This window comes from Ambystoma mexicanum, chromosome 3q (genome assembly GCF_040938575.1).
Source record: "Ambystoma mexicanum isolate Mex_15411 chromosome 3q, UKY_AmexF1_1, whole genome shotgun sequence".
Classification (NCBI taxonomy): Eukaryota; Metazoa; Chordata; class Amphibia; order Caudata; family Ambystomatidae; genus Ambystoma; species Ambystoma mexicanum.
This window is the reverse complement of record NC_090926.1, coordinates 138,102,242-138,114,657: the sequence shown is the minus strand read 5'-3', so window position 1 is coordinate 138,114,657 and position 12,416 is coordinate 138,102,242. Positions and strand designations below refer to the sequence as shown.

The following is a 12,416-nucleotide window of genomic DNA, read 5'->3' as shown; positions in this document are numbered from 1 at the left end:
TTGCGGTTTGCTGCTCTTCAGCTTCTGGAGTCAAGTTGGGATGGATGACCCAACCGTGTTCTCCCAAGCTTGACGACATCCTTCAGGTGGCCTACCTAGCCCCCTTGAACCATTTGAATCAATTCTACATTACTTGTTATGGAAAGCTTCTTCCAAGAATGTATAACTTTGAGAGTGTATGCCTTCTTTTGGTTCGACCGACACCGGGTCACTGGTGCCTCGGTGCCCTATGTTAGAAACTTGAAGGTGTATCAGGGATCTGTCATCCAGTTGGCCAGGACACTGCCATCACTATTTGATCCAGTTCCTGGGGGTGGACCAGGGGGAGGATCACGTGGATGGGGGCTGTCTTTGGGGAGGATAAGGAGTACCTCATTCCCTGTAACATCTTTTCCCCATCCTACCTTCTAGGGTATTTAAAAGCGCAACCCCTCCACCCCCTTTTTCCGACACCACCTTACACCGTGACAGACAACGGACTAACACCAGAGCCATATACCTGACCTGTCCCAACACAAGGGTCATGCAGAGTCCGGCAATTGACACTGACACACATCCGACGGCCCTTTCTCTTCCCCACAGGCACAAGAGGCGAAGCACGAAAGCACACTTGGAGCAAGGCCAACGGCACGAGGGCAGCAGCTATTGCGAACCGGCAGTTCAAACGGACGAAAGCTGGTGAGACACGAAAGGATGACAAGGAGGGAAGTGCCCTTGCCTTTTTCAACCCAGACCCGCAAAGCCTCCTCAAAAAGAATCCTAAGACCGGGATATACAGCTGGTGTGTGGCGTGGTGGATGTCAACGGTGCATGGGAGCCTCCTGCGCTGTTGACCCAGGCGGGGAGGCATTCTGGCTACAGTGGCACAGTCCTTGACGCCAGAGACAAATGCTAGAGTTCAGCACAGCTGGTGAGTTGGAGAGAGCTGATCAGTAAGCAGGACTGTGTTGAGCTGAAGGTTGCAATCTGCAACATATTGTGAACACAAGGACCTGTGAACAGTGTGTGTACACTTTTAGGGAAAGCCCAGAGAAGGGTCAGCTGCAGAGTGGTTGATTACCGCAGGTGTGATCATTCGAAGGACTCTGGCTGGCCACTTTTTATCTGTGTTAAATTACAAGTACCAGAAGGCTCTAGGTGAGGGTGGTGTGAGGCATCGGAGTGGCCCGACAAGGGTTACGTCAAATCCCCTGTCCAATCGAAAGTCTCTGACCCATTGCAAAGAGAAAGCTAGGGGAAGGGAAACCCCCTCTTTCTAATGAGATAAAGCAATGAAACACATTAACATTCAAAGGAACACCACAAATCATGTCCAAGAGTGGGAGAAAGAGTCTCACTCTTGGCAGGAGAAAAAGACAAACTCCAGAAATCCAGCAAAGCTGCTGGGGGGGACTCACTAGGTTAGGAAATTCAGCCTAAACAGAGAATTCTCCCTAACACTAAATAAGAAAGCAGTTTAAGCCTATGGTTTCTTACACCCTTGACCGCCTTTCCTGGAAGAATGTCTTCCTAGTCAAGGTAAGAATTGGTATGAAGATGATCCAAATTCCAGTCATAATACTGTTAGGACTCTACTTTTTCATGCTGCAAAGGTGCTTTGCAGGACAGTTCCATTTGTTTTCAAAGTGCTGTCTGACTATAATGTGAACCAGGGCATCAATTTACTGCTCTTCCAATCACACCCTTGTGGTTCGTGTCCTGGGGGACACAAAATTATTTGTATTGACCCTTAACGCTAAGATTTATATCTATACAGGACTAGACCTTATTGCAGGTCACAATCTGTTACACTCAGGGCTTAGACTCCAGAGGCCAAGGCAATTATTCCCAGATCAATTGAATTGGATCCTTAATTTCAAAAGCATACACCTTGCATTGTTTTTCTATTAACCAGAAACGAAATGTGCACTTCACCAGGTCGAAGCCGGCATCAGTAGCTTTCGGAATGAGTGTGCCCTTTTGAGTTGTCATGTGGGCTACTACCCAGCAGTTCTGTGCACACATTTCCCAGGACATTTACTTCAGATGAGATGCTTAGTTCTGCCTTCAGATAATGTGTAACTTGATGGAAACAACCTTACCTTTGCTGCACCTACTCCCCATGTTTTTGTGCAGCTTGTTCTAACAAGTTAGGAAGAAAGCACAGCTAGTGGATGGAAGAATAACAGACTGACCTAGATGGGGGTTCAGGTATCCTTAGTCTGTGGCTCTCCCTCCTTCACAGGCCACCCAGCTTTCTTATTGTGCATATGCCAGTGTGCCCATGCTTAGCTAAAGAACTTGGCAGCTGGTGATGAGGCCATTGGCACCTATTATGTAGGGGAGCATCACCTGTTTGTCTAATTAAATTTCTGCCTACCGGGATTCTATTATATTAATTGCTTTATGCATCATCATTGGAGCTGTTGCTCAGCCTGCAACAGTAGCAGGCCTTTTTCAAGAATTGGAGGAAGAGCCACAGACATAATTACCTGACTCACCAAGGTCATTTTTTGTATCCTGAACATGACAATAGATCCAATTTAATGATGGCACTCATAGAAAAGCTAATTTTCAGGACTGCCTCGTTGTGTTCATTTGTTGGGGTTTTTGAATTTCCAATCAATGGAATCTTGATTTAGGCCATTCTGTGGTATTTTATAGAAGCATGGTCCGATCTAGACCAAAGACAAAAAATGAGGAGGCATATTTTCTTTGATGCAAGTCTTCTGGGACTTTGATAGTAACACTTTAGCTCTTATTAAATGCCTTTCAGTTGAATACAAATGTAGGTACGCCGTTGGTAACCCTCTTCTCTCTTGGTTCTCCTCGATGTGTGCGCAGTGTTCCATACAGTTGATCACGCTCTACATTTTTGCTCACTTTCCTCTTGGTTTCAGGGATTCTGTTCTGACTGGTTTCACTCTTACCTCACTGACCATTTACTGTCTCATGAGCTGGCCAAACCACTCAGTTTTTACTCTCCAATATGGTGTTTCACCGGGTTCTGTTCTTGGTTCCGTGCTATTCTACCTTTATAAAATTCCTCTTGCATCTGTCCTCTCCTTTTCTGTCACCATTTTTACATTGATGATGCAGCTTTTATGTCGTTCCCCTCTCCCCCCCCGCCCCGCTTCCCCTCTGACCCTATCCACTCTGTTCTCCCCTCATGTCTACTCTCTATCCAGGCTTGGGTGGCAGATCATTATGTTCATTCAAACACTTCGAAGGCTGAGATTTTATTCTTCCCTGATTCCACTGTTCCTCCTCCCCACTACCCTCACAGTCCTTTTCCTTTCTACCCTCTCTTATTTAGTCTGTTAGAAACTTTTGGGTAACTTTCGACTTCTCTCATTTTTCCTCACACATTGCTACTATCTCCCGCTCCTGTCACTTTCAGCTATTTAATGTTAGAAAGGCAAGGTTTGTTCATTCATTTGATGTCACAAAACAATGACCTCCTCCCTCATTCTCTTGTCTTTTTTACTGCTCCTCCCTTTTTGGTCTTCCTGTCATTCACGTGGTTCCACTCTGCTCTAGTTATAATCCTTATGTCTGTGATCTGTTTTCTCCATCTTCTTGCAAATCCCTATCTTCTCCCCTCTTCCCTCCAGTGGCTCTCCTTTGAACCACGCCTGCTCTTTAACTTTCTTTGCTTCCTTTTTAAATGCCTTCATGGTCTGGCTTTTATCTTTCCTCTTTCTTTTTACTCCCCTTCCCCTTTTCGTGCTCTCTGATCCCAATCTTTCTTTCTTGTTGTACCGGACTTCATGTGCTTACTTGCACTTCACTCTTTCATTGCTCGTTGAAACTTTGGAACTCTTTGCCCCCCCCCGGCCCTCTTCACTCTAGGCCCTCTTTTGCTCTTTTCCACTCTTGCCTAAAATCACATTGACTCAATTGCTTCCTTCATATGCGTTTGCACTAATTTGTATTGATCTCTGATCTGTTAAAGTATAGCCTTATACAAATCAAATCAGTGGGATTTTCAGATTGTAATCTAGTTTAAATAGGAAAGGTTGGGTAACCTTTTGAGACAAAAATACCTAATTCAGGGTTTGACTCTGCACTAATTTAGTCTTCACTTGCCATTCAAAATGCTCTGTAGGCAATATGTAGTGCACATGTTCAAAGGAGCCTGCAATACGGTTTCTTGCATTCTTATGCAATTCTAGATGCTACCGACTGATGCATCATTGTTACTTGCATCACCATACAATTTAAGGACCAACTAATTTGTGTGAATCCAACAGGCATTGCACTGTGATGTGCTGAAAATCTGTTTTGCAACCGCATCTCTTGCCTCTTTTACATCCCTAAATGCAATGCTACTTCATAATATGAATAAAAAAGCAAAACCCAGAAATGTATTCAAAGCTCTTAAGACAGCGTTCGTACAAATGCTGAAAGCTGTGCTCATGTTACCATTCTTTAACTGTGGTTCTGAAATTGGCTCTCTGTACTGGCTACATGGCCTAATGTGTGATGTTCCAACAGGTGACCGAAGGTGTGACCCTGCTTTTGGAAATTCTTAAGCACCCCTTGTTGCACAAGTCCTCCAAGGCTTGGTATCTGCTTCGAGCGAATATCCTTCAGTTGCTGGCATTGTATCTATGCATTCCCTCAACTAGCCTTTCTTTGGAACTCCGGCAGCAACTCTGTGACCAAGGTATGTCTATATTGCATTTGATGTTATTTCTGCCTCTTGGCTCATGCACTACAGAAATATGACGGTGTGATGTGGAAACTTGAAACATCTGACGTGCCTGCAGTGGTGCTGATTACTGAGCAGTGTAAGGCCAGAGTGACAGATGGCGGCAGCAAGGTTTGGTTGTGGTGAGGGTAGTAGATGGGGGCAAGATGAGGGGGGTGATAGTGGGTTTTTAGTAGTAGCAGCCATTTGTTTTATAGTGCATGTTATTCCAGCACCTAGAACAAGAATTGCATAATTACATATTTTAGAATTATCACAAATTGATTAAGATAGATATTTATGGAAACTGCAAATGGCCATCACAAAAGACATTACATCTGATTTGGCGCCTGTGAAGTCACCATTTGTCTTGTAGTCAAAAGTAGCTCAATGTTTTAGTCTATTTAGAAGAGCCTGTTACTTATCTGCAAACAGGAGCCAGTATCGGTCTCCTTCCAGTTATTTAAATCTGTTTTTTTTTCTCCAGCATGGGGTCTGGCATGGATTCACATGTTCATGAATATTCCCTGTTGTCAGGCTGAGTATCCTCGCTGTCACTTCAAAACTGTATTTATCCTCTAAACCAATCGCTGTCCTCTGGGTCATACTTCCCCCATCCAATGAGTCTTCGCCCTAGGCCCTGCCTCTGACAGCCATCTTTAGATTTTTACTGCACACTTCAGTGTTGGGAGTCCTCGAGTTTGCTCTGAGCTATTAGTACGTTCCAGATTTTTTCGCTGAAGGGTTCAATTTTTGTATCTGGTACCAGTGCTGAAATCCTGCAGGAGCAGACAAATATCCACCAGACCCCTAAACCGGTTCACCTAGCAGTCTTTTACATAAAACTGAGCAGACCAGGCTCGGGGTGGGGGAAGGGAAGTGGATAAAATATCAAAGGATCAGGTTTTCTCTGATAACCTCCAAATCTAGGATCCCTCAAAATTCAGCAAACTTGCATTCAAATACTTTATCACTTCACTTAAATTGTATTCCTTCTCTCTTGGATTACCAGACTACCTCCACCCCAAGCCTGGAGGCAACTCATGGAAATGGAGTACACAGTTTTTGTGCAACTAACTCTGCTCACTGCTGCTGCTCTTTTTCTTGGCTTTAATGTGAATTCTCTAACTGTGGTCACTTTACTTTGAGCATGTATTCTTGGAGTTCATACATTGAGTCTCACTGCTTTCCTAGTTGGAAGAGATCTTAATTTGTATCCTCTAAAGTTGGTCACATTAACCTGAAAATGTATTCTAAGGATTTATACATTGAGTCTCTTTGCTTCTCATAGTTGAGGGATCAGTCTGATTACTCTCTCACCTTCAGTTCCTTTGAATTACATTAAATTCCTAGGGTGTCACTTTAACTACGGCTTCCTCACGCGAGCGAAAACTAAATCCAAAATGTAACGCGCTATTGCACACACTGCGTTTTACCGCCACACGTCTTCTGAAACTAACATCAGTTTCCTTCTCTTCTGAAATGCCCTCAATGACTTTGACCGCCTCAGTAATTTCTTACTGCTTGTAGGATCAAAAGGAACACCTGACGTGGTTCCTTGTCAGTTTCTATTTGATGCCGGGATGCGCCTTTGGGTACTGTCCTCAAACGTGTCTATGCTGCTTCACATGCTCGCAACGAAAACCCATTCAAACTATTCACGCATTCTGCTACGTTCGCGCAAGGCCTTAATGCCTCCCACAGCTGTTACTAGAGCACATGCTGAGTCTATCCACGTTTTTTTTTCTTTAACTAAATATTGGCTCAAGTCAACTTTTCACAAGTTTATTTGTTGTTACACAAATGGTCTTTAACTTCACAGTACTTTTTCAGTTAAGCATTTCTATAGATTAACTGTACATGTCACTTTCCATTACATGTTATATTTGCATTTTCCTTGTAACAATCGCTGTCCCTTATCTGAGCCTTGTTTCACCGGTTCTCACTGGTAGTTGGCTTCTTTTAATTACTTTCCGTCTTCATTTCACTTCAGTTTTTCCTATATTTCCTTTGGAGCTTCATGTGGCTGTGACCTCTGTTGAGCTGAACTAGAATGAAAGGCAGTTTAGAACCTCTCCAGAGGTTCCAAACTACCTCACAATAGTCTCTGGACCAATCATTGCTGTGCAGTGAATTCTCCATCTTGAATTGGGACAATTGTTGCAGGCTGACGCCATAGTTAAGGAGAAGAACCGTATAAGCCAACTCCACCCCAAAAAGAAATCAAACTAAAAGCTAAAAACTACCTTGAACCGCAACACTTGTAACAAGCCCATAGCCGCCTCTCAACTGGGAACTTTCAGGGGAACCTGACAAAGAGCCTGTGTGCTCCTATTGGCCGGCAACTGGGCCATTGTCTGAAGTTTTCGCGCCCCTCAAGGGCGCAGGTTCGTCAAAGTTTCCAGTAGGCCACCTTGGGCCTACTTTGCAACATCCGACTATGTCTGAGGAGAAGGAGGGAAGGGACCCTCTTCTCCTCCAAATGCGGGCTACGGAATGTCTTTGTGGAAGACCAGCATCTGCTGTGTCTTTACTACCTGCACCCGGACCACATGGAGGTGGAGTGCCAGATATACTTAGGCTTCTCGAAGACCATGAAAGACTGGCACAGCAGGCTGGTGGCATGGCTCAATTCGAACAAGGCCTCTGCCCGTGTTCTGAGCAGGGGCATGCCTCATCCAGGACCGGCCTGTCAGAATAGCGCTCTTCTAAGTCCTTTCAGGTTGTCCCATCCGTGGGGGTCCAAGATGAGGCCTAGAGCTGCAAGTCCACTGGCTTCGCTGCTGCCATGGGTCCCAGGTTGGATAGGCCATGATCACATCACTGTCCGCCTCCATAGCCAGCTGGCAATTTATTTCCTCCTCAAAGAGGAAGTCGTCCAAGTTGCGCGAGAAGTCAGGCAGAGGCCGGAGGTGCAGAAGGCCGTGCAGCCCACAGGCTCAGCCAAAGTCCTCATCAGCCGCTTCGTCAACAGCTACAGTGACTACCACCGTGGTGGTGGGAGCCGATCCTATGAGGTTGTCTCCTGCTGCACAGAGGGTGTCCCTGCCCCCACGGTGAGACACGGCCGCAAAGGCATCAGCGAAGGCGGCAAGTATCCCTGAAGGGGCAAAGACACCGGTCCAGGTTCTGGTTGAAGGCCCTTGGGGAGGAAAAAGGGTGGCTGGGTGTAACGCTCATGTGGTATCCACGGGGACGTCACTCAGCCTGTTCTGACCTCTTGGGACCTCAAACCCTTCCCTGGAGGCTATTCGACTGGAGACTGGGCCTGAAACACAGGATTGGTAGAGTTTAACTCCCTATTGTCTGTGTGCTTGAGCCCCTTCTTCCCCGGGGTCCAACCCTTCCCTTTGATCCACAGCTCACCTTGTTTTCTTGGCTACTGTGCTCTCCGTCCTGCTTTCAGCGCAGGGGCGTGTTGATTGATGTGGGCTTGTTGCTGCCTGATTACTTCACTGGCAAGAGTCCGACAGGCAAGTATAATAAGTCTTTTGAACAGTTCTTCGTCCTTTCCTTCCTTAGATGATGGCCGGCGTCCGGGGATGGCGGCGTGCTGCTGAGATGAGTAGCGCTGAAGGTGAGTGAGCGCGCGATGCACCCCTTTCGTATTTGCATTGAACGGAGTTCTTTTTCTGTGTCTTTTAGGCGCCGCAACATTTTCAGCGTGGATGCCGGTTATGAAGAACAAATGCGGTGGGTAAGCGCGGTATGCAGCGCCTCTAGATGTTTCCATGCTAACCTGGAGTGTCTTTTCCCTCTTGCAGATGGATGAGAAGTTCTGGAGACAGAGTTTCCCCCAGAGCGGCTGGTATTCAGGTAAGCGTTTGAAACTCGTACAGTACCTAAAAAAAAAAGCGAAGACTTGCAGAATGCTTACTAATGCCTTTTTTCTGTTCTTTTCCCTTTTCCTTAGGAAGCGGCGTGCCGGGATAGCAATGACACCGCCGAAGATGCCTGCAGAACAGAAGGAGCGATGAATGATGGGCAGAAGCGCAGCACGATAAGGCTGTTCCTAACGGTGTTCTTGTTCTTGCAGGAGCTGAGCGCAGAAGAAAGATGCAGGCCTACTGGAGACCAATCCGAACACGGTGAGTGTCACTCTGCAGGTCCAGAAAACGCAAAGCATGTTTCTCAGCCTGGGTGTGGCTTAAATAGTCTCTGGGTATCCCAGGTGTCTCTGGGCTGAACCACACCCAAAAGACTAGACCGCACATGCAGTTCTGGGAACCGAAATATGTGGGGGCATCCATCTTGTCCCCATCAATGCACTACAAGTCCAATCCCCAATGTTATCCTATGGGAGTGAGTGAGTCTGGTGCCAAAAGTGCCAAGTCGGACTCCAAGTGGGTCTTTGGAGGGATGGCGAACCCCTTGAGGGCCATGTAGGTGATCGTGGCCTAGCTCCAGCCTGACTTCTTGGAGGGCTGGGGACATGAGGGGCAGGAATCATGACACTGGGAGGCCCCAAAACAGCCCTCCAAGGTTGACATTCAACCCATGGACATTTCAACCATGGGCGATAACCAAGAGTCTGTTCATACGGTCCACGAGGATGACGGCGGCACAGGGCCTATCGCTCCATCACTACATCCTCAGTCAAGAGACCTTTCCGTGGACATTCTCTTAACTCTCCATGCCCTGGAGGTTGCCACTCGCACCCGTGGTGCCTGATCAGCCTTCACATAAAGAGAAAGCGCCATCCAACGGCTTTGCCAGCACATTCAGACCCGAACTCTCCAGCCGACATGGATATAGACCCTGTTAAGGAGACGGCCACGGGAACCGACAAAGATGAGGACTTGGTCCCGGCAGATGATGAATCCCCTCATTTGGATGCTCCTCAGTTTGTCCACCAGACATTGTGGGATCGTTCCACTCCATGATTTCCAGGCCCTGCTAGCTGTTCCAGCTGGTGCCCGAGGAAACTAAGGAGGGTTTTTGAATCACCGGTGAGAATCCAAGAGTAAGACTATCATGGTGGTACCCTTTCTGGGCGACATTTGGGAGGAGGGCCTGGCCCTCATGAAGAACCCTTGAACGGCTACAGCCAACCAAGACTGGTTGGAGAAGTACAGGGTGCTGGACTCCCTGCCCAATTGCCTGAGGGCTCAACTGTCGCGGCACTCGGTAGTGTTGGCTGCCGCAAGTAAACGTTCGGCTAACCCGGCCTCATCGTAATCAGTCGCCCTCCCAGACAGCGAGGGAAAGAGGATGGACGCCATGGGGAAGGTCAATTACACGGCGGCATCCACAATCCAGGTGGCCAGCGCCCTGGCTATCTTGGCTTGGTACGACGGGGAGCTGTGTGGTACAAGCTAGGCCCGATCCTGGATTTCCTCCCCGACAACAAGAAAATGGAAGCTTTCGCTTTTTGGGAGGAAGGGGAAGTGGCGTCTGACCATGCCATCTCGGTGGCAGTGGACATCGCCGATACGGGTTTCTGGCAGATGGGGAACAGTCTGCCTTCGTCGGCAGGGCTGGTTGAAGCCCACTAACTTTTGTCAGGACGTTCATGCAAAGGTGCTGGATATGCCTTCTGGTGGCGAGAATCTGTTTGGGAAGGTGGTCGACTAGTCCCTCCAAGCCATAAAAACAGATGCGGGGATGGCACGTCACCTGGGCAACCATCGGCTGCTTCACTCGACTTTTCGCTCCTCCAGGGGAAAATCGACCAGATCGTCCAGTTTTCTCCACCTTACAGGCAACTTTCACGTAGGAGGCCTACAGGGGCCGCTCCCAGGCCTACAGTAGCGAGGCCAGCGTCACCTGCAGGGTAGGGCCCTGGTGCCCAAGCAAGCCTGAACTGGCCAGGACGTCGGGCCCCCACTCTTGCACCCCGTTGGGAGTTCGACTGACTAGGTTCATCGAGTGGAAGATCAGACAGATGGGTGCTGGACACTCGCTAAGGGTTTCACTATATGGGTATTCCCTAATTTTCTGTTCACGGGGGGGTCAGATCTGTTAGAAGGGAAAGTCTAGGAGAGAGAAATATAGGAAGTACAGATTGACTACCCCTCTCTTTTAGTCCTGTACAGGACACAGGTAAGGGAAAAAGTGCACAATAGTGATCTGTGTAATCACTGTTGACATGAGTGGTATACTATTACGGGCCGAAACATATGTCGACTGATAAGGGAAAATCCAATTTCTTTTTCCTATGTCGTGTATGCATATTCATAATTACTGTTATGCTCAAACTTTTTTCAACTTTAGCACTCCCCTGTTAGAATAGAAATACGATGACTGAATGGTATGATTGAGGATCACTATTGACAGATGTTTGTAATGTTTTAATTTGTTTTTATAAGAATAAAAAGATTGATTTTTTTGTAAAAGTTGTATTGTTCGAACAACTTCTTCCCATTAAGGCAGATACCTTGCGAATAAAATATTAAGGTGCACTTTTTCCCTTACCTTTGTCCCGTACAGGACTAAAAGAGAGGGGTAGTCACTCGCTAAGGGACACACGTTGAGTTCCAATGCAGGTGCCCTCTTAGTCCACCAGCCACCCGACAAGAGCAGCACGTTCCTCAACACCTTGTTGCATTCTGGTAAGAAAGAAGACCGTGGGTTGGAGACCCATCCTGGACCTGCGCCCGCCAGAACAAGTACCTGAAATCGCACACATTCAGCATGGTCACGTTGCAGCACGTACTCTTGTCAACTGGAAGAAGGGGGTTTCTTGATATCGTTGGACCTGGAGGAAACGTACTTCCATGTCTCCATTAACTATCCGAAGTCCTGCTTGGCACCATCGCAGAACGCACTGTTCCTCAGCGCCCAACTCAACACAGTGGCTTGCCTGGCATCACCCTCGGAGGAGAGGCTAGCAGCCATCCAAGGGAAGGTGCAACATCGGTCGTCGGCTAAGACCGCAACGGTATGGCAAATCAAATATGTGCTTTACACTTACAAATGTACTTTAAATGATCTGGAATGGATAGTAAGGTGAAAATAGGCTATTATGCGCCTGACTGCACGTATATATTCCTTCACAGGGATCTAACCCATGAAATTGACACTTTTTCGAATATCAGAAGAAGGCACATGGTAAGGATAGCTTGTTTCTTGCACACAGCAATGGACAAGAATAATTTCATTAAATATACCACAAAGAGCACTTATTGGGTATAGTATACCCGCACTCCGAGTCACGAGTGATTTGAAATTAGGGTCAGCCAGTCAGCAATACATTGACCTAAATTATTCCAATATGAGTTTACTACTCATGTGGCCAAATACTTATCATGAGCCTGGTAGTTTACTAGACTTGAGAACCTTTAAAATGGAGTGGGTGTTTTGCTTATTTTTCTTTTTTCTTATCTTCTCCTTTTCCAACCTCCCACCAATCCTCCCCTACACCAACCCCCAACTTTCTGTCACAAATTGTATTTGCATTATGTTGTAATGAACACTGTTGAGTGTGTGTGTGTGTATATATATATATATATATATATATATATATATATATATATATATATATAACTTATGCCTTGACACACTGTACCTACACAGATTTCTTTTGAGAATGTATATCATGTTGCATGCACTGATTTGAAAAAGATGAATGCCGAAACACGTGTCATTAAGGGCACACTGAGTTTTTGCAATCAATATTCGTGATTTAAATCTACCTGGCGCAGATCTCTAAGGGTATGTGCTTTTCTGCTTCCTTTTGGGCCAACTGCTTTGAACTCGAGCTCTGCACCAACATCTTTTGATGCTCAGAAGAATTAGACAGCAA

At 46.6% G+C, this 12,416-nt stretch overlaps 1 protein-coding gene across 2 annotated transcripts in view; it reads left to right on the top strand.

Annotated features, from left to right (window-relative positions):
• The window catches only part of ESPL1 (extra spindle pole bodies like 1, separase), a 1,025,090-nt gene that overhangs the window by 385,904 nt on the left and 626,770 nt on the right, over positions 1-12,416 (top strand). For both annotated transcript variants that reach the window (XM_069653328.1, XM_069653326.1), the window contains one exon: positions 4,477-4,648. In XM_069653328.1, the coding sequence (XP_069509429.1) occupies positions 4,477-4,648 (172 nt within the window). The remainder of the gene's footprint in view (positions 1-4,476; positions 4,649-12,416) is intronic.